Source organism: Gambusia affinis, linkage group LG06 (assembly GCF_019740435.1).
Source record: "Gambusia affinis linkage group LG06, SWU_Gaff_1.0, whole genome shotgun sequence".
In the NCBI taxonomy this organism is placed as follows: Eukaryota; Metazoa; Chordata; class Actinopteri; order Cyprinodontiformes; family Poeciliidae; genus Gambusia; species Gambusia affinis.
This window is the reverse complement of record NC_057873.1, coordinates 14,899,968-14,921,949: the sequence shown is the minus strand read 5'-3', so window position 1 is coordinate 14,921,949 and position 21,982 is coordinate 14,899,968. Positions and strand designations below refer to the sequence as shown.

Below are 21,982 nucleotides of genomic sequence, written 5' to 3'. Positions count from 1 at the left end.
TACCATCCATTCCCAAAAGTGATTATGCTAATAAGTGTTTGATCAGATGATTAAATTGAAACCCAATTCATCTAAAGCACTAAATGCCCCGAATACATTTGTGCCTGATTCACTGGCAAGCTCCATATGGCATTAGTCCCTTGGTGGCCTAGTCACAGACAGAAACGATGACCGGAAATGAGAGAAGAGAAACTGTACATAAATATCTTTTTATTCAGGCAGTGCCACATAAAGAAGATGGGGTTTATATAAAGCAAGCTGCAGGATCTGAGGGAGTAAGGAACAGAGAGATAACGGAGGAAAAGGAGGAAATAAGAGCGTCTTACACTGGGGATAGGGAGGGAGTGCTAAAAGGAGCCGTGCTGTGGTCCCTTAAGTGTTGAATAAACATGCTTGGTTTAGCGAAATTGCAGCGATAAATGTTTAATATGATAAGTCCATAAAGACGATCAAATGAGTCTGGAGTATTAAAATGAGCACGGCACACAGCGGCAGTTTACAGAAGCAAAGAGCGAGGTGAGGGGGCGGGGGCCGATAATAGCAGGCAGAGCTAACAGGATGAGAAAAGCCAGCTGCTGTGACATCAACATTAACACACCCGACCAGCTGCTCGTTGTGCACGGTTCCTGGACAAATCAGGGAACGGTGCTGGATCGTCAAAGGGCCACAGCGGACCTGTAATTCTATTATTACCTGAGAGACATTTGCTCTGAGAACTGCATAGTTGTAACAGACTCCAGAAGTGCAGCAACAATTACAGAATGGTGCCAGGAGAAAGAAAGCGGGAGGAAAACAAAGCTAGAATTGATCAAACTACTCAAAAACAGTTTGAGTAGATATATGGCCAGAACAATGTAATACAACATGCCAATCTCATTCTTTATCCATAAGGTGCAATAAGATGTCCATCCAGTATTTGTTTTTTAACTCGTTTGGGAAGGATTTCCATGAGGTTTAGGTTGTCTAATATTAGATGAGAAGATCAATAATGTAACTTGAAACAGTGGACCTTTTTTCTTTCTTTTTTTTTTTCCTGTGCCCCAAACTTTACAGAGCATGTTCTTAGCCATAAGAACTGATTCCATGCAGTTCTCTGCTCTCTATTCAAACTTATATGAAGGCCAAATGAATTTTAGAAGTCTGTTCATTTACAAACTGATGATCTCTGCACACTATACACCTGAACATCCACTGACCTTGCTCTTTGATTGTATATGACTTAATATTCTTTTGTGGTTGAGTTCTTGTTGTTCTAAATATAATATAATAATAATACTAACCAATGATTGAAATATTTACTAGAGAGGAAGTTTTTATGACTAGATGGGTAACATCCTGTCTGATCCTCTCCTTCATAAGTGTTTGCAGGATCAATCTGCATGCCTGTGCTTGGTGTTTACACACTTGTGGCCATGAAAGTAATTGGTGCAAAGTAATAATTTGCTCTACAGTGATTTAGAGGAGGAAATAAATACTTTTAACAATATAGTCTATATCTAACATCCTTTGTGTCTTTAGAAATGTCTGGGGATTTTATTTTTTTGGATAAGATTTATTTTATTTCTACACAGAGCTATGAGCTACTAATATGCACCAACCGGATCACATATTTTCAGAAGAGAAATATAGGATCATTTAGTCATAAAGTACATTGAAAGTTATAATTAAACATATAAAACTGTAATTAGTCTTACAATTTTAAAGGAAGTGTGACCTCTTGTCCAGTCACTGCCGGTGTTAGGCGGCAGCCTCCTCCGCCCAGCAAACATAAGCAGATGTAGAGGTCGATGGATGAATAGAAGATTGATGGCCTGCCAAGGTGTTTGTTCAAAATATATATTTTCAAATAAACTGAAGAAGGAGAATATTTAGAGTTCAATTCAATTCATATCAGCCACTAATGGATGCAGAAATATTGAAGCTGTGGCTCTAAACTTTATAATTACACTTAAATTATTATTTTCTTTTAAAATCACATGTTCAGATTATTGACTGAAAACTGAGTGATACAATTTTCTTGCAAATTTTCTACATTGAATGGCCTGTCAGAAAGGAACAAACAGAAAAGAAACCCTGGTTTATTATTGTTTACATACTTTTGTCTATTTTTGTATTTTTACTGCCTAAAAATATATGAATGTATAAAATATGCAGATTCTGATTTGAAGCAAAACCAATATATTTACAACTTGATGGATGTTAAGAGGTGTGATATGTTGAACAATTTTAATCACTGTACATAGAATATTTCTGATCCGATGTTGAGAATGTCAAATCCAGAATGGTTTGCTATGATGACCTTCCGCATCCTTAAGCTTGTTTTTAAAGTATGTTATGATTTTTGTCGTTTGGATGCATAAAAATACAAATTTTTATTGGAAATACACAATGCACTTGCAGAAGACAACATATATTCTTTAGTTTCTGGGAAAAGCCTTCCCTAATCGATTCAAAACTCTTACTAGTCTGCTTACAATGCTAGCAAATGATTCAAGTCCAGTGACTGCTGGAGATCGGCAGCTGGAAACCCCTGAAATTAAGCAATCCTTCTCACTGCTGATCCATGAACACAAAGAAACGTTTCAGTTCTTTTATTTGATGTTTGATTGATATGGAGTACAAAAAAAAGTGTGGAATTACATTCTTGCTGTAGATGATGAGGGAAAATAGTGCATTTAATATTTTCCTGCATAATCTGTCAGTCACAACTTCTTAAACAACTGCATTCAAAACATTACAAACCAGGGACACATTTGTTGGGATCTTAATTTTACATTAAAATGCTCACAGCCGTTCGCTGAGGGTGTATTTGTAATCATAACTCTGAAAAGCCTGTTTTCATATAACTCTGGGTGATTACTGAGTGGAATGAAAAATACCAAACAATGACTAAGTGGAACCAAAAATAATACTTTTACTTTGAGCAGCTGAGCAACTTTGTCAGTATGGTTTTGTAGAGGAGAACCTGAAAAAACACAAATTTGAATCAAATTTTTCATGTGAAAAATTAGCTTAGTTTACCAAATAGAAAAAAAAAAAAAATTAAATGCATCATCAAATCCGTGGTCGTTCATTTCATGCCTTTGAGTGATGATAAAAGTATGAAATAGTCTCATAAGTTGTTGTTTTAATAGTAATTTTACATCTAACTAAGAACCCTAGCCTTTTTTCTTGCTTTAGCGACAGTTTTGCATTTGGCACTGCTTAATTGGATAAGCTCACAATTCAAGGTCTGTAGTTGTGCACTCCTCGCTGGCCTTTTTATTCCACTTGCAGTATTTAAACACAGCACTTCCTTTTATCAAAAAGAGTTGTAGCTGTGAATATGTTTTCAGTTGTAATAAGCTGCATATACAAAACAGTTTTTTTCTGGGGGCACTGAACACTGGACTTGCCCAGGGCAGCTTTCATGGAAGAACTGTCTCTGTCCAGGAGTATGATAGAGGCTTGTTTACAACACTGAATTATTTGGAGTGAATCAGTTGCTTCATTTAGCTCACAGTTCTACTTTCAAAGGAAGCAATCACTTCAGCCTTCAAGCAAGCACACTAAATTTCCTTGCACCACATTTCTCCATAGAGAAATGAGTAAAAATATCACTAAACTGAAAGAGCTGGGTCATCCTCTCAGAAACCCCAGTGGAGATGCTCTTACCTTTTGTAACATGCAGGTGTTCAGCAGACACCCACGACTGCAGCATCTCTGACGGCCCTTAACCCGATGTCTGGTGACATAATAAGGTTGATCATCCGGTATGTGACGTGTCTAACTAAAGGAGAGCCTTTGCTAATGGGCATCTGTTCAGCAAGAATGCTGCAGTCTAATCATGTTATAAAGGCAGGCAATGCAAGCTGACTATTAGATTATTTTTGAGGGAATTTAATTTTATATAGGTTCTTGTGTCTCCATCATCGTTGTTTAAACGTAGTAGAGGACCGTACTACTGCAAGTGCAACCGTTTTGCTATTACGCTCAGCTCCAGTTACCTGGGAAGGAAGAACTCAGAGCTGGGTTTGACGTCAGACCTGCGGTAACAGCGTTCTTGTTAAGAATTTGGAATTTCAACAATTTCAACATAAACCTATACACATTGTTTGCAATAACTCATCAACATCATTTTATTCCCAGTGGAAAATTCAACTTCAGAGGGCATTCCAGTTGACTTTTCCAACTGGGAAGTCGGACATTCCCACTTCCGAGTACAATTGGAATTCAGTATAAGATTCTAGGCTAAACTGGGACAGCAGTGATCTAATGAGCTGTATGTTGCTTTGCAAAAGTGTTTATACCACATTTTGCCACATTGCAAACACAAACCTCAAGTTATTTGTTTTTTCATAGTACTGTTTTTCATAGATTTTTGGGTGTGTGACACAACTACAAACCTCCCAAGACACATAAAATAGTCCAGAGGAAAATTAATTCCCCAAGCAGTCTGGGTCGCTATGGTATCTTTAGAGGAGCTGCAGAGATCCACAGCTCAGGTGAGAGAATCTGTTGACAGGACACGATCAGTTGTTCATTTCACATTTGCTCTCTATGGAAGAGGGAAGAGAAGAAAGCAGTGGCAGCATCATGATATGAAAGCGCTTTTCTCCAGCAAACTCTGTTCACTCTGTTTGATTGGAACTAAATATCAGAAAATCTTTGCAGAAAATAGTTTAAATATAAAAGTATAAGATGAAAGTTTAACTTCCAGCAGAAGAATAACATGCAGCAAGAGTTACAGTGGAAGGTTTTTTTGATCAGAACACAACCATGTGTTAGAATATAGCCAAGTCAATCCCCCATTTGTGGAAAGACCTTATATTGATATTCACAGACATTCTTCATCCAGTTTAATGAAGCTTGAGCACTTCTTCAAAGAAACATGAGGCAACACAGCATTTCTAAATGCGTTAAGCTGGAAGAGATAAAACCCAGCAGACTTGCATCTAAAGGTGATCCTACAAAATATTGACTTAGATTTGATTAATACAATTACGCGCCACACTTTTCATGTACATTTTTTCTTTGAATTAACAATTCCAGATACTGTTGCAAGGCACTGCAACACAAATAAAGACAGCAGATTTTTTTCTCATTTCTGCAAGAAAATATGTTTCGTGCTCAAATGGTTGCACTATGAAAGCGAGCATTTTCTTTTATTGCACAATGCTTCATCCTTTACACAGCAGGGATGCTAAGACATATGATGCATTAAAGTGGCTGCAATCTTTACTTAAATATCTACATGGCTGTTTTTTCTGATCTTCACAATCAGATTTACAAGTTGTCAGCTGCCACTAAATCTTGTTTATGGCTCAGATGATTAAATAAAATATAAAGCGCCTCTAATATGCATTTGCGTGTAGATTTGGCTTTATTGTTTAGAAGTAGATTACATCAAGGTAATAAAGCAATGCTTTTCACCCAATTTCTTGGTAATCTTAGACATATATTCCAACTAATGCATAAAACTGCATGTATGGCAAACAAAACAAAAATTGAAATAGGTTATTGTCATTACATTAGCTGTTGCAGTTCAGTAGCAGCCTTTTCTTTCATGCTGAAATCCAACCCAGAGTAAATATGCAGGGAATCATTGCTGCAGCTTGAATGCAATATTTGCTTTATTTACTCTATCACAGCCGCGGATTTCCCTCCACCTTTCAGCGACTTTCTTACATCACACAGCAATATTAGATTTCCTCTAGTGGAGGTTTTTATTCATCATCATCAGCAGCAGAGGGAGCTGCTATAATTTGCTACAATGTAATCCCTCATCAGATCCAATCTTCTGCACTTATCATCATCATCATCAGCTGCTGGAGCATAATTTAGACATCAATGTCTTTATTGCTCAGTTTCACTAAGAAACAGTCCAGGGTCTCTAGCTTCCCCTCTTGATGAGATGGGCAGTCACTCTGGTTCATATGAGACATGAAATAGACTGAGGTAAAAGGAGGAGGAGGGGGAAGGGGCTCATCTGGCGTGGAGGCCTCTTTTACTGTTACCCGCCCCTCCAAGACATCAGAGGACAGATCTGTCGGTGTGGATCAGCAGCTTGCGTACAGCCAGCCCTTTCTACTGTCACAGCCCTGCTTAATATTCATGAGAGCAAATTGGTAGACCGTCATTTAACTTGCGTGCATGGTGTATTGCCTCTGGGCAGATCAGTTCAGGGGAATGCTTACTCATACTGCACTCTGTGGCCCTGACTGGTTATCGTTTGCCAATTTCAGAATTTCAAACTAATCAATTACCTTCATTCTAACTGACTTTCACATAAAATTACATTTATTTTGGTGAAATATAGGTTGTAATTTTACAGGACTAGCTTGTATTTTAAATTTGGGTCATACACAGGTCATTGCTATTTTTAGCTGCTGGGAACACAGCTTTATCACATCCACTGCGTATATCACACTAATGCTGTTATCCATAAACGCACAGTGGAAAATAATATTTGTTGAGGTTGAAAATTGCCTCAGCTTCTGCTGAGTGTGAGTGGGCCAGGTATGATCTCTACTTCCCCGGCAGACTTGCCCTACGGGTATGAAGCAGAGAGCTGCTTTAATTACCCAAGGATCCTGCTGTCACGCTGTCACCACAAGGCACCCGGTGCCACCCTACCAAGCAGTGCCGAGTTCCCGTACCGAGGTGGCGATGACAACCCATACAACGGATCTGCTTGCTGTACAGATGCAACACATGCATTCTCTGGATTATTTCAGGCTGAATCACGCCCACTGCCTCTTTGATTCCCTCTTTGCCTCTTTTTGTTTGCTAGTCCCCCCTTTCCATATCAAAGAGTACAGTAATAAAAGTCGGTAGTGCAGTGAAAGTAGGAATTATGGTCCCCATATATGCGCATATGGGTCACACATCATACAAACCTGAAGTGACGTTGTCATGTTTGCATAGCCAGCTTTTTGAAAATAACTGTAAAAACTTTGATTCCAGATTCAAGCATGGGACACTGCTTGAAGCTCTTCTGCAACCATTTTTCCACAGCACTGATTTCTAGTTTATCAAATAAAATCTAGGAAAATAAAATCTTTGCAATTTGTCACTCAACTGATTGATTACCGACTATAAAGTGTTCATAGCCCAGTTCAAATTCAGTAAAGATGTTCATAAAAGGTTAATATAAATCTGAACCTTTGTGCTTTAATTAAGGCAAGTTTGATACAAGTGGATCGTGTGAGTACATTTTACTATGTACGACAAGACAGAATCGTCTTTCCTACACATTATGCATTTTTAGTGCAGACATTGACATTTAAGAAAACCACAAAACAAACCGACTAAAAAATAAAACAAACAAAGGTGGAATAAGCTGCACAATGAAAATCTTGCTTTGTGAAAATTGGTCTTGCAGCTTGAAATTTACATGTACCGGTAAGCAAGAGAACTTTAGCAAATCATTTTCTTATTGGCTCCAATGGCCTTTGTTTGAGAGTGGTCAGACAGGAATGTAGGAAATAAGAGAGGGGGATGACATGCGACAAAGGTCATCAGGCTGGGACTTGAACCTGTGATGGTTTCGTACAGCACAATCCATACATGGGTTGTGCTGTACACCTGCGCCAAGGCAGCACCCCAAGTAATTACCTGTAAACATAGTGTCTTCAATTGTATCTGTAAAAAGACCTTAACAAAAAAGTTGGAACTTGTGTAATTATTTTGTACAAATACAACTTTTTTTGACACATATAAATTCTTATCTATGAATGCACAAAGATTCCCAGCCATTTTATTCCACAAGGTTACAAAACATAATTCACAAGCATGTATTGCGATTTACAACGTCCAGTTATGTCTGGAAATTGTGAGTTTATACCAATATTATTGAGCATGATTCTTACACTTAAATTATCCCAAATGATAAATTCTGAATAAGACAAATACAGTAAACGAGTTGCTCCAAATCAACCATCTTTGTTAAATTATTATCATTCTGCTCTTTTGTTACGCAGTTTTCCGTCTTCATTATACATGGATATGTTGTGAGGTAGTTCTTTTCCCATTTGTATTCTAATTTTGATGGAAATTGCTTAATAGAACACTAGGAGTCATTTTGCACTTTCAAAACGGTAATTACTTTTTTTTTGGATTATTACAAAAAATAATATTAAATCATGTATTGTTGCTGCTGGGATACAGGTAATTTTAGCAATGGAAATCTAATACGCCCCAAGAAAACATTCCCAACATGCTTCAGGGCGAACTGCAAACATTTTTCAAGAGAAATAAACATAAAAACAAGAGCACTAAATAGATTATTTAACAAGAACAGATAAAAAAAAAAAAGGCATGTTCACACCTCTCTTGATCACCTTTTAGGTGAAGCAGCTTTTTTTTCTTTGCCCTGAGTATATCCTGGTTTCGAAAAAAAATCTCAACTGGTGATAGATGCATATGATACATTATTGAACAGTGTCATTTATTTAACCTTTACAGTTGAACTCATGAAAAATGATGTCAATTACTGATTTTCTCTGAGGCAATGTAGTAAGTGGTTGGGCCCCGAGGTCATTTGTTGGGGCATGACATGGTGCTTTCTGTGAGGCTGTACCTTCGTCATCAGAACATTTGCTCTCTGGCTTCTGGGCTTAGTCAATTAGTAAATTGGGTAGTGAACTGATTTGCTCTCTTCCACCAGAGTCCGTTTCTTTTTTAATTAAATCAATCAAGCTATTACTCAGTCAGTCTAAATTGAGTTGCTCTCATATTCTTTTTTTATATGTGACATAGGTGCAAATGGAAACTGCTCTCGTTTTAATCCTGGTCTAGTTTCTTCATACTTTTATAAAGATTTCTTAGCAGCCACACATTTCTTTGACCTTTGCTCCTCTGAAGTAGCCCGTTGTATGTGAAGTAAATATTCACCAAGAAACAAAGATTTATGGGAATAAAGCTGTTTTATGTTTATTCTTTAACTAAATTATCATCCATCCATCCGTCCATTTGAATACAACATTCAATATATTTCATTGAATAGGGAGAAAAATAGTTTTCAACTGTGGCATGCATTTGTATCCAGCCATTGTTACTCCTATACCTTTAAAAAAAAAAAAAAATCAGTGTAACCATTTGCCTGTAGACGTCTCTAAATAATTAAATGGCGTCTGCTTGTGTATTATTCAACCTCTGTGTAAATCCAGCAGTCCTGTGAAGGCTCAGAGTTTCTTCTTTTTTTATAGAGAAGATTAGTGTATAAAAAGCATCTTGTTGGCAAAGAAACACAGCAGACAGGCCAGGGATGCAGTCGTTCTAAAGATTAAAGTAGGGTGTTTTAGTCAATCCAGTTAAATTCAAAAATACTTTATTAATACCAAATGGGAAATTGAATATTAAATTAAAATAAAATATAAAAAAATAAACAAAATATACTTGTTATAAAACAAGTTTTGAGCATCTCACATAGCATCTAAGCTGACAGGAAGGGCAAGGAGAACATGGATCAGAAAAGCAACCAAGAGGCCCATGGTACCTCTGGAGGAGCTGCAGAGATCAAGTGGGAAGTTCTGAGGTCAGAGCAACAGAGAAGTGGTTCACTTCAATAAAATCCATAGCCAAGCTGTGGAAAAAGTGATCTGGTCAGATGAGACCAAAATAACTTTTTATCCTTGCCTTATATTGCTTATCCTCCTGAATATACTATCTCTACTGTGATGGATGGTGGTGGCAGCATTATGCTATGGAAATACTATTATTCAGCAGAAACAGTGAATCTGGTCAGAATCAGTGGGAAGATGGATGAAGCTAATTATGGAAACTCTGGTGAAAAAAAACCCTTCTGAAGGCCATGAAAGAGTTAAAATTATGTTCATGTTCCATGTCTCAGTCAAGTCCACACCTAAATTTAACTCAGAATCTGTATCAAGGCTTGAACTAATGCTAGGCATAATATTGCATATTTTATTTAAACAAATAGGTAAACTAGTACATTTTAAATCAGAGTCTGAAAATGTGCTGTCCTTCACACTCATCCTGAGTACCATTCATCAACCGGTACAGTTCTGACCCCTCAACCCCTCCCACCTCCGGTCTGCATTATCTACGCAGCATGGAGAAGATTGATACTCCCTGAGGCTGATGGGAAAAAAAGAGAATGAATCTGAATTTAATATGACTTTGATGTATTATTTTCATCTTGGCCAGTGCCACAGGCCCGCTGAGAACCCTTAACACCATCCTGCTGCATTTTAAACTGTTCACACTGGCAAAAACTTTTTTGATTTAAGAGACTGGAGACAGGACTGTATACATTAACTTCCACAACCCTGAGTGTTCTGCTCTTATTCAAATAATTTCATGGTAAAGAACCAACCATGTATTTAAAACATGGGAGAGCTGTCACAATTAGATTGCTGTTTTGGGTTTTGCCAAATCACATTCTACATGCCTTCATCATTTACTGGATGGATGGATGGATGGATAAGATAGATAGATAGATAGATAGATAGATAGATAGATAGATAGATAGATAGATAGATAGATAGATAGATAGATAGATAGATAGATAGATAGATAGATAGATAGATAGATAGATAGATAGATAGATAGATATAACTAGATGAGTGTTTAATAGAAATATAACTACTTTGAGTGTTTAATATAGTTAATCTCACAGCCATGTGCATTTAGGTAGATTGAACATTCTTATCTGGACAAAAACTAAACAGATGTAAGCTAGGAGACAGCCAGGAGGCAAGAGATAAACATTCTCTTGGAGGAGTTTAACCAAAACACTATTCTCTTGGAAGGCTTTAAATTAGGAGGGCCATAAACCATATCTCCCCGGCTCAGAGGTCGAAGGTCGGGGTTTTCAGAGAAAGGGCTGCATCTGGAGTTGGTTACAGCCTGGTACTAACGTCTAATTTTAATACATCTTTAAATACTAATCGCATGTTTTTGATTAAAGTATATTACCCAAGTTAGAAGTATTAATCTAGTAGATGATTAATGTATTTGAAAATGTATTATCAGTGACAATTTCGGAATCAAAGGAAAATTGTTTGAATTAGAAAAGGAATTCTACCTCATTTTGTTCTGTGAGAGGACAAAGATTTAAGTTTTTGGAGATGCTGAAATCAGAAAAGCAGAAAACTAAGTTTGATGAAAATAACTTATAATTTTAACAAGTAGTAAACGACTTTTGATTTCTGCCTAAACTGAGGGGAAGGTCTAAGTCTTTCCAAGGTAGCTTTTGGTTGGTCAAAACAGGGAACGCCCTATTTGCATATATTAACAAAAAGAAACGCCTTCATTAGAAAAGTGAATGCTCAAGAATACGAAGTCAGATGGCTGCTTGATTCTGCTTTTTGCATCCGCCTTCTCCAAAGACGCGTCTTTGTCCTTCTTTCTGTCTTTGTTCTCTTCTTTTAATTCTCTGACTCAGGTAAAGAATGTACTTCTCTGTAATCTGCAGTTTCCTTGTTAATTCATATGGTGTTTTCCCATTGGATTAAACTCTGTAACACTGTGACGTCAGCACGCCTCGTTGTTTTCTTCCGGCCGTGAAGTCATCCGCTCAGGGACCCGGGAAGGAAGAAAAGAGAGCCAAGCTTTTTCCAAAATTAAGCTAATTTAGAGTTTTTCTTCCAACAATTAATTGATTGATTGATAGATAGATAGATAGATAGATAGATAGATAGATAGATAGATAGATAGATAGATAGATAGATAGATAGATAGATAGATAGATAGATAGATAGATAGATAGATAGATAGATAGATAGATAGATAGATAGATAGATAGATAGATAGATAGATAGATAGATAGATAGATAGATAATCAGAGCACCTTCTTACAGGACCCTTGCAGGCTGGCCTGCAGGCTGAGTCACAGTTGACATGTTGAGGAGGGTAATTATTTTTCAATAACAGAATTTCACCTTAAAATATTACACTGCGTTTGTGCTTCGTTTTTTTTCCCAGTAGAAAAACTGAAGACACCCAAAAGGTTTCAGGCTGCAGATTTTTATTTTTGCACCTAGAATTAGGAGCTTAACTGGAGTCCTCAGCAGCTTTTGTCTTGCAACTTTTTCATGCATCCCCTGCATCAAATAGCTGAATTACATCCTCAGCATTCTGCAGAGGCCTGCTAATGAGCCTTTTATTTGATTCAGGTGTGTTGGAGCAGGAACGTATCAAAAACTGCAGGTCTGTTTCTTTCAAGGACTTGAGTTAGAAACTGTTTCAGATGAAACCAATAATCCAAGTATGACAAAGTTGTGACATATTTTGATCAAATTAAAAATATTTCAAATATTTTACACCTCTTCTTTTTAAAAAAAACTAAATAAATTTTTTTCTGTTAGTGTTAAATAATTTTAAATAATTGATATCTGTTTTGAAATTGCCTTTGTTCAATGTAACATTTAAGGTTTTGGAACAGTTTATGCCTTGTGTCAAAATTAAATACAGTCACAATTCTCTTGGATCATTTTAAGTCAAGAAATTAGGTCACCACATGTTCTGATTAATGGAAAAGGAATTCAAAATGGAGGAATTTGGGATGCAAAAATTTGTTTATGTTTAAAATTAGCTTTTGTTGGGGGGAATAACTGATAAGTTGATACATCCTCCATCACAGACACCAGAAGGGGCACTGCAACCCTGGCAGCAGCTACTTCAAACACTAATTGTTACAGATGTTGCCTTCTGCTTTCAGCCCCATAACTTAGTTCACATTACTTGATGATTTATTTCCTTGAATTTACTAATGCATATGTCAGCTTTTCAAAAGTGCTGTTTCCATTTCAGACATTGTCCGGATTTCTACAGCAGCAATAAGTCAACCATTTTCAGAAGAAGGAAAATACTGGTGTATCGATCAGGAGCATCCATCCATCCATCCATCCATTTTCTGTTCGCCCTTGTCCCTAATGGGGTCGGGAGGGTTGCTGGTGCCAATCTCCAGCTATGTTTCGGGCGAGAGGCGGGGTCACCCTGTGGCCAGTCTGTCGCAGAGGAACACAGACAGGACACACAACCATGTCGATCAGGAGCAGCATTGTAATAATTGTAAATGATCCTTTCTAATCTGTAACAACAAATAAAAGTAGAGGGACGTGCCTGCTTACATGACGAGGTCACTTGACTGTCTCATTGCTGGTACAGAGCAGCTCAAGCAGAGAAAAGGATGGAAATGTCTGCAATTTGAAACCTTGTTAGGAATTTATGAAGTGCTAAAATGCTTTCTCCCCTGAGAGCCAAGCCAGCTGCTAGTGCCACTGTGAGCCGTTTAGTGCAGAGCCTCGTCACCAGGCTGAGATGGCAAGCGCGATTCACACAGTCACTGTGCTTTTGCCTGAAATGCAAACAAACTCAGCCTTTCATGTCTGCTTGCCTAGCTTTTTCATTTAAAATCAAACAGCTGTAGATTTCTATAAAGTTAATTGGCCCAACACTGACATTTATTTCCCTCTGTTCCTCCAGAGAATAGTCTTGCATAAAGCGGAAGAAGATGGATGGATGGGTGGATTTAGTAGCATTCCCTTTACTCTGATGCAGGCCTAAATTGAAACTTGTATATGAACAAGGAAATTGGCCCTAATTCATAACTCATAATCATTTGTTGTTGATTTAATGGTCCCAACTTCCAAAGAATAAAATTAAAGATCTTAACCGATTGTACCTGGCTGTGCAGTAAATAATTTTGAAGAATATTCTAGAAGCATCTAATTTATAATGATTTATGTGTCCAAATTGGAAATGCTTCGATTTTTTGGGATTGCATCTTCTTTTGGTTTGGTGCTTTTAAACTTGCTATTATGGGAAACAAAACCGAGATATAACCCATGTAAACAGAAATACAAATAATAAACTGGACAAAAATACATTATCCATAGAAGGAATTAAAAAGAGTCTATGTTTAATTTTGTGTTTTTTCTCTTCCAGTTTTCGGCGAAGATTTACATTCCAGCCTATACTTTGTCAATGCATCTCTGCAAGAGGTAGTATTTGCCAGCACAACGGGGACTTCGGTTCCCTGTCCTGCTGGGGGAGCGTCGCCCGCTTCGCTGCGGTGGTATTTGGCTACCGGCGAGGAGATCTATGATGTCCCGGGCATCCGCCATGTCCATCCTAATGGAACTCTTCAAATCTTCAACTTCCTGCCATCCAGCTTCAGCAAGCTGATCCATGACAACACATATTACTGCACTGCCGAGAATCCTTCTGGCAAGATCAGGAGCCAGGATGTCCACATCAAAGCTGGTGAGTCTGCTGAGGAGACACGACAGTGACAACAAAGAGAGTAGAAACTGCAGACTTTATGCATACATTAAATCTATGTTTTATAGTTGCTGCTTTACTTGTTTTGCTCATAGTAAATTAGTAATTAGTTTTTGTTGTGGTCCAAATGAAAAAAAGGTATATTGCCAAGATTTTGCAGCAGTCTGAAGAGAGATTTTAATTATCTGCACATTTTTTGTTTTTCATCATATTAATTAAAGCTGCAGTATGTAACTTTTATTTAAAAAAAACAACAACAGTTTTTTGCATATTTGTTAAAACTGTCACTATGTTGTGATAGTGTAACATGAGGCAGATAATTGGGGAAAAAAATGAGCTCCTCTGCCTTCTCCCAGTACTCCAAGTGCTACTTACAGAAATACACTGCAGTATCAAACAGCCAATCAGAGCCAAGAGAAGGATCCTAGTGCTGTCACTCATGCTTGTGGACATGCTGCTCACAACCCTCCTTCTTGCTCTCTACTGAACTTCAGCCAGTTCCCCACACTGAAACATTTCGTGAATGTTCAGGTTTGTTGGCATGACCACCATCGACAGAGGATAAGCAGTTTTTTCCGCCATTAATATATTGAGCAGCACATACACAAGCATGATTTACGGATTCCTCCTGGCTCTGATTGGTTGTGTCTGACTGAGAGTGATGCATTTCTGCAGATGGAAATAGTGGCCCTGGAAGGTGGAGGAGCTTGATTTTTTTTCCACAGTTTGTAAGTCTCATATCATACTGCCACTGCATATGATAGTTTTAACAAATATTAAAAAACATATGTGTTTTTAATAAATGTGACATACTGCAGCTTTAAAGGTTAATTTGACTTAAATATATTAATTTATTAATCTTTCTACCCCAGATGAAAGGTCACAAAATTCGTGAATTTGTCGAATTAGGATAGACATTTGCTGTCCAGATCACCCACATCTGATATATTCAAAAACTGTTAAATGTCTCACTTAAAATAAGGTTGTAATTTTTCTCTTCAACTACTTCATACTTGACAGTTTAGGACCCTGAAGCAAAAACATCAGCTGTGGTTCAATTCTATGCAGATGATGCAATTATTTACTCAGTGGAAACACCTTTATAAAGGGAAATCTGTATAGCATGTGTAGCCTTTTTCAAAATTCTTTGGCCAATTTAAACATAGGTAATAATGTCACATTTATGACCTCTTCATTTGACCTCTAAACAGGTCAAATGAAAATCTGGTTCATTCCAACTCAACCCTGACCATTTAATTCAGACACAGTCAATGCTTAAGTACTTATAAAGTGCTGGTTTGTAAGCTATTGCTTTGCTAAGAAGGATAAGTGATTACACAAGATCTTTAATAATGCAGCATTATCGTAGCATACTGAAACAAGTCTTTAATGATCAATAAGTTACACTGACATGTTTTTGTATTTTCCCTCGTTCATTAGTTTCACGGGAACCCTACACAGTCAGAGTGGCTGACCAGAAGGCTATGCGAGGCAGTGTGGCCGTCTTCAAGTGCATTATCCCCACTTCTGTGGAGGCCTATGTCTCTGTCGTATCATGGGAGAAAGACACAGTTTCACTCAGCTCAGGTATGACAGGTTATTCTTCTGCAGCTGCATTCAAACTGCCTAAGGTGACAGGAAGAAAAAAGTTGATTGTGATCTGGAAAATCGGAAGGTATAAGATAAATGAAATGGAAGCAAAGTCCTGTAAATTTTGTAGGGAGTTTAACATAAAACTGGGCAACATGTAAACTGCTATATGTGGTATTAATGCTTGACAAAGGAATAGCTGACTTATCTCTTATTGGTCTCTACTATGAGAGCAATATTTGCTGAAAGTCATCTTCTTACCTGGTTGTTGTTGTTGTGTGCTGGGGCTCTGCAGGCTCTGCAGCTCAGTCTCTACAATAGCCAGAGGATGTTGATAACTGTCAGATTGAATCACTGGCTTTCTCTCTCCTGTACACACTCCCCTCTCAGTCAACTCCATTTTGACTCCAGCAAGGGGGTAAAGTGGCTCAATTTACATAGCGTTACATTACATTGACCTAGTTACCTTCCTTGCTTGAATCCAGCAAAACAGCATGATAACACAGAGCACCAGAACATTCAGCTGGTTGAATTTTTACTCATCTTAAATGGGATGCATATCTCTTTGATTGCTCCATGTGCTGCCCGCTGGCTGATTTCTGCTCCATACCGAGGCGTTCGGGGACCTGTAAGCGAGCCCTTAATGTCATTTGACTGAGGGCAGAATCTGGGACAACGTTTTGGTGGCATTTTAAATGCGTCTGCTCAGGCATGAAGATGTGTCTTCTGATCCATGCTGCAGACTTATTTACTTGAGGTTTCCCCAGCTGTTCGCAGAGAACTGCAGGTTGAAGACAACGCCTGATGTCACGGAGATTGAGAAAATATGCAGCATGCAGATATGATTATGCTCTGCAAATGAAATCAATCGTGTAGACAAGGTTTTCCTGTTGTGCTCTGAAGTAGGTGGAAAAAACTGTCCAATGTCAAGCTGTAGCATACAAAACTGTATTTCAGTTCTATAAAGACAATGAGAGTTTGTTGTTAAAAATTTGGCCTCGCAAAGGTATTCATACCCCCATTTTGTCTTGAAACCACAAACTTTTACGTGTTTTATTGGTATTTTTTTTTTAATAGAGCATAAACTATAAAATGCCAAATTCTGAAGTGGAAAAGAAATATATATAAATATTAAAATTGGTTGTGTCCAGCCCTCTTCAAATTGATGCTATTAAATAAGATAACATGAAAACAATTACTTTTTCTTCTCACCAAGTCAGCAAATAGAGTCTACCTTTGTGTATTTCAATCTGGGTATGAATCCAGCTGTCCTGTGAAGGCCTCTGAGGTTTGATGGAGATTAGTGAGCAAACAGCATCATGAAGACCAAGAAACACAGCAGACAGGTCAGGGATATATGTCTTGTGTCAGGCCTATGGTCTGCTCACAGGCATGTTTAAGTTTTTTACAAACCATGTTTCAGACACAAATATGTAAAAGAAGATACTGTGGTAAGGTGAGACCAATTTACCTTCATGCAAAATGCTATATCTGAAGGAAAACTAACACTGTACATCACCCTTGACTCAACATCCCATAGTACAGGCAAAGATGGATGGAGCTAAATAAAGCCGTTATAATCTGCTATATAAAAATGTCTGTTATAATCTGTAAAAACTTGAGATTGGGATGCAGGTTCACTTTGTGACATGACAACCCTAAACACACCACCAAAGCTACAATTTGTGTCAAGACTTGACATCTGATGATCACAAATGCTTCCAATCCAGTCTAATTGTGCCAAAACCTATTTTACGAAGACAAATAAGCAAAAATATTAACTCTAAATGTGCAAAACCTGTAGAGATACAACATGAAATACTTGTGACTGCTATTGGTATGAAGGTTGCTTCTACAAAGCATTGACTTAGAATGGCTAACTACTTGTTTAATTTTATTCTCAACTTCAGGGTTATGCTGTACTTTGTGTTGGTCTGCCACAAAATCCCAAATTAAACACAAAGAAGACTGTTTCTTTCATTTGTTACCAATTAAATCAGCCTCACTAATGATGTGTTATCTTTTCAAATGCATAGATATTTTAATGAACCCTACTGTATTCCTCTAGCATGTTTTTTTATTTATTTATTTTTTGCAAGTGTACAAGAGAACAACAATATTGGATTGTCCGTGTTTACTCCAATAAGCGCCGCAGCAGGCAAGTGCTGTCAAAAGCATGAGCACACGGTCAAAATCACTGCTGCTCGATGATAAATATTTGATGGGAGATTCTGATGCATGAGCGGATTCACCTCACACTGTTATGGAGAGGGTATGTTGACTCAAGGAGTGTGTGTGGGTGTGTGTGTGTCTGTGCAAGCAAAGAACTAGGGAGAGACACATCATGAGGAAACTTGACAATGGTAGCAGCCTGCAATTTGACCCATCCTAGTTTTCTGACTTTTTAAAGCCTCTTTTTTCTTTCCATGAGAGAAGATTCAGTCTCAGTGGAAACAAAATAAAGCTATCCCACAGATGCACTAAATTATTAATCTGGGTTTTTTGTTGGGAATGGTAGCGTCAAGTGCACTCCTCTACCCTTGCATTGTTCATCAGAATAAGAGCAAAAACATGTCTGGAGATGTTGCTCAAATAAAATGAAAATAAGAGCAGATGCTCTAAAACAACTAAACCTTGGGTCACCACTGTATTATTATGAGCTGTAAATGTGTGTTTGAGTAAAGTCTATGACTCACTAACTCGTAAAAAATGAATGTGGCTGCTAAAATCTTGGACTAACAAGTGATCCACATTAGAAGTAAAAATAGATGCATAATTACAGACCAGGGCTTGTCTTAATTAATCAGCTGTGATCGAAAAGTTAATTACAATATGAATTACCTTTCAGAACGAGGACTGCTTAGTAGTCATTTGAAGCGGCCTGCTTCAATGTAAATGAGCACGATGCAGGCTCACCGGGTCCTAATGTTGCCACTAACATACCATTAACTCGTCATGAATTTTAAAGCGCATCTCTCTGCACGAGCTTTTCAAGTGCCCGGCTCCGATCGCCTCCTTGCCGCTTTTAATAAACAATTGACAGAGCTAATAGAGACATGAAAGGGGGAATTGAAAAAGACAAAGAAAGCGGAGTAGGGGCAGAGGAGGGGGCCGTAGCCTTCTGTGTTTATGCCAGGATTTTATATGGCCGACCTAGACAGCTCATGTGTGCATGTTTGTGTCTGTGCTGGTTGCTTTTGTTCATATGCCCTTGTCTGTTTGTATGTGAAGTGTCTTTGCTTTTAAAAAGGGATAGAGCTGGCACAGTGTGTGTTTTTGTGTTTACCATCTACTTCCCTTTGTCTCTCATCATTCATGATACAAGACAGGAGTAATGAGTTTGGTGGCCTTGGGTGCACACAAGAGCTCAGATACGGAATGAGATGCAAACTCAAGTTGTTGCAGGAACCTTGTGCTACTTGTAAATGTTGAGCAGATGAAGCATAAATTAGATGCCTGATTGCAGAAAAATCCCAAATGCTTGAGGCATCCTAATGGACACTGTAAATTACCAGACCAGTGAGTGATGTAATTTTGTTAACCAGGATTTCATTCACCTAAACTTTAGGTAGAGGTTTCTGACAAAGTCAATAGGACATCTGCAATAATATCCCTTACTTTTGTCAACATTGGTTTTTAAACTGCTCAGACTTTTGGTACCAATATGAATATTGTGATTTATAATGTACAATGAAGGTAACATAGGAACATATAATTTGGGGCAGTGTTGAGACTCAACAAAACTGAACATGCAAACACCTAAAAATGGTGGCACCCTTAAACACACCATCTCCATGGAGAAACATAGTGTTGTCAAGTTGTGAGGATGCTTTTCTTCAGGAGGATAGAAGACTGGTCAGAAAGGACAACACTACACTAACACGGCAAAAATATCAAGTTTGATTTACAATTTTGAGACAATCTGCGACATTCTGAAAATCTTTATGCATCTTCATCCAAATAGGTACATATTTTTTCATCAAAATATCAATTTTTAAACCACAGATGAATAATTAACATATAATAATTAATGCTTTTGCTTAGACAAAAATATATCAAGTAATGTATAATGGAAAATTAATACATTCTATAAACTAAGGCTTTCTTGTCGACCCACTCTACATTGCAATGCCTGTAACAATAAATCATATTTTTTGATATCTGAAAAAGACACACCATCACCTGAGGTGCTCTGCATATATTTTATGCATAACCAATAAACTGACTGAAACATGACAGGCTGAGGAATTAAAATAGACAAACCGTATGATGAGGATGATACAATGGCATGATTAATTTCACTGAAACCATCTGGCCAAATTAACTGAACCCAAGGTAAGAAAACATTATGTTTCATCTCACTTTTGAGTGACGGGGAAGTGAAGTTTCCTTTGTCATTAGAAAGGTCTCCACCTTGAATTAACACGCTGGCCTTTCAGCTTCAGATTTGACCGCCAGCAGTGAACAGACAGGTTTATGGTGTCCTTTACACCATTTCATAATTCCTGGTGATAGCTTTGGAGAAATTACTTTACATGAACTCTCTTTGTAACCAGTTTTTTCAATATACTCAGGTAAACTGTGGCATTGTTGGTATTAAAGTGTAGTGAGAAAATAACCCACCACTAGCCTGACCCATTAATATGAGGACTTATGCTTCCCTGATGTTTACATCAATGTCTGACCGTTCCTTCTGAATGTGTAATCCGAAACTAACTTGTTGGACCGACCAGGGTTTTTCCAATCTGCTACTGCCGAGATTTGGTGAGCCTATATGTGAAATGTAACCTCAATTTCCTACTTTTACTTGACAGGAGTTGCACCATGTGTGGTCTTCTCCTTCAGTAACCCTTAAGATTGAACATTAATGTGTTCAGAGATGGTGTTCTGCCTACCTTGCCGTTAAGGAGTTTTTTTTTTTTTTTTGAGTTGCTGTTTCCTCTCTGTCAAACCAGTCTTCCCATGATCCTCTGACATCAACAAAGTATTCCTGACCACATAATGAGTCAGGAACACCTGACTCACAGGGACTTTGCATTGACTTACATTCATTTTGTAACTGAATTGTTGTTGTTTTCCCCCAGGCCATTCTTGGTAAACCTTAGAGATGGCTGTGTATAAATGTTCCACTTGAAGTGTGTCTGACACCAAGAATCACCTAAGATGTAAAGTAATTTAAATCCTTGTCATCCCCGTGTCTATCGAGGCATTCTCACTGGTTCTTCAAACTTTAATGTCGTTATATACAGCAAACACCTCTTCCTGGCTAAGGTTTCATTTGAGACAAGTCCCTGCAACCTGAAACACAAGAAATAATTTTTAAAGAACTGATTACGCAGCATTATACTATGTGTCCTGACATCAAAGATCTGAGTCCTGTTAAGCATGTTATTTTATACCATAAAAGCTGGTGTCTTCACATTTTTTTGTGAAATGAAACATTAAACTATTGGCTAGAAATTATAAACCTTGCTTTTTGACCTTTTTCTTTGTATCCGTGCTTCGTTTCATTCTCAGGTTCTTAGTCCTTTCCATCCTTCTTCTCTGGCCTTGAATTTTACTCATATTCAGTTTTTTCCTCCCATCTCATTACATAACCTGCTTGTCCCAGTGCCCCAGTCAATTTCTAGCTTCATTGAAAAATACAAGATTTATTTGTTTTATGCAAATAAGTCAATCCAGGACCTAAAGCATTCAGCGAAAAAAAAAAAAAGAATAAATCTGCAAGCATTTTTTCCAGCCATGTTCATTTCTCTTCAACTCTCACACATTCTGCGATCTCCTCTCTCACGGGTTTGTGTGAGTTCTTATATTGAGACTAATTAAACAGTTTTCTTGTTAATAGAATTACAGCCATCCACAAGGCGAGTTGCGTGATTGTTGTAGTTGTCTTCAGAGGTGCTTTGGCTTGAGGCGTTGCTGTTCAGGCAGGGATTTTTATTATGCCAGTGATGTGCCACCGCTTACATTTAAATTTTTTTTTTTTTAGTTAGATTGACAATGAGGGCACCAGAAGGCAGGCAGGGATAGGGCTGTAAATTCAACACGCCCAACGTCAGGCCAACCTTGAAAGGAGGGCACAGTGGTGAGATCAAGCTTTGAAATTTAGAGGAGAGAGCAGATTGAAAAAACATGAAAAGGAAAAGACTTGAAAGGTAAAAAG

General features: G+C 37.8%; 1 protein-coding gene across 2 annotated transcripts in view; it reads left to right on the top strand.

Moving 5' to 3' along the window:
• The window catches only part of dscamb (Down syndrome cell adhesion molecule b), a 123,475-nt gene that overhangs the window by 9,981 nt on the left and 91,512 nt on the right, over positions 1-21,982 (top strand). For both annotated transcript variants that reach the window (XM_044119571.1, XM_044119570.1), the window contains exons 2-3: positions 13,894-14,211; positions 15,670-15,816. In XM_044119571.1, the coding sequence (XP_043975506.1) occupies positions 13,894-14,211; positions 15,670-15,816 (465 nt within the window). The remainder of the gene's footprint in view (positions 1-13,893; positions 14,212-15,669; positions 15,817-21,982) is intronic.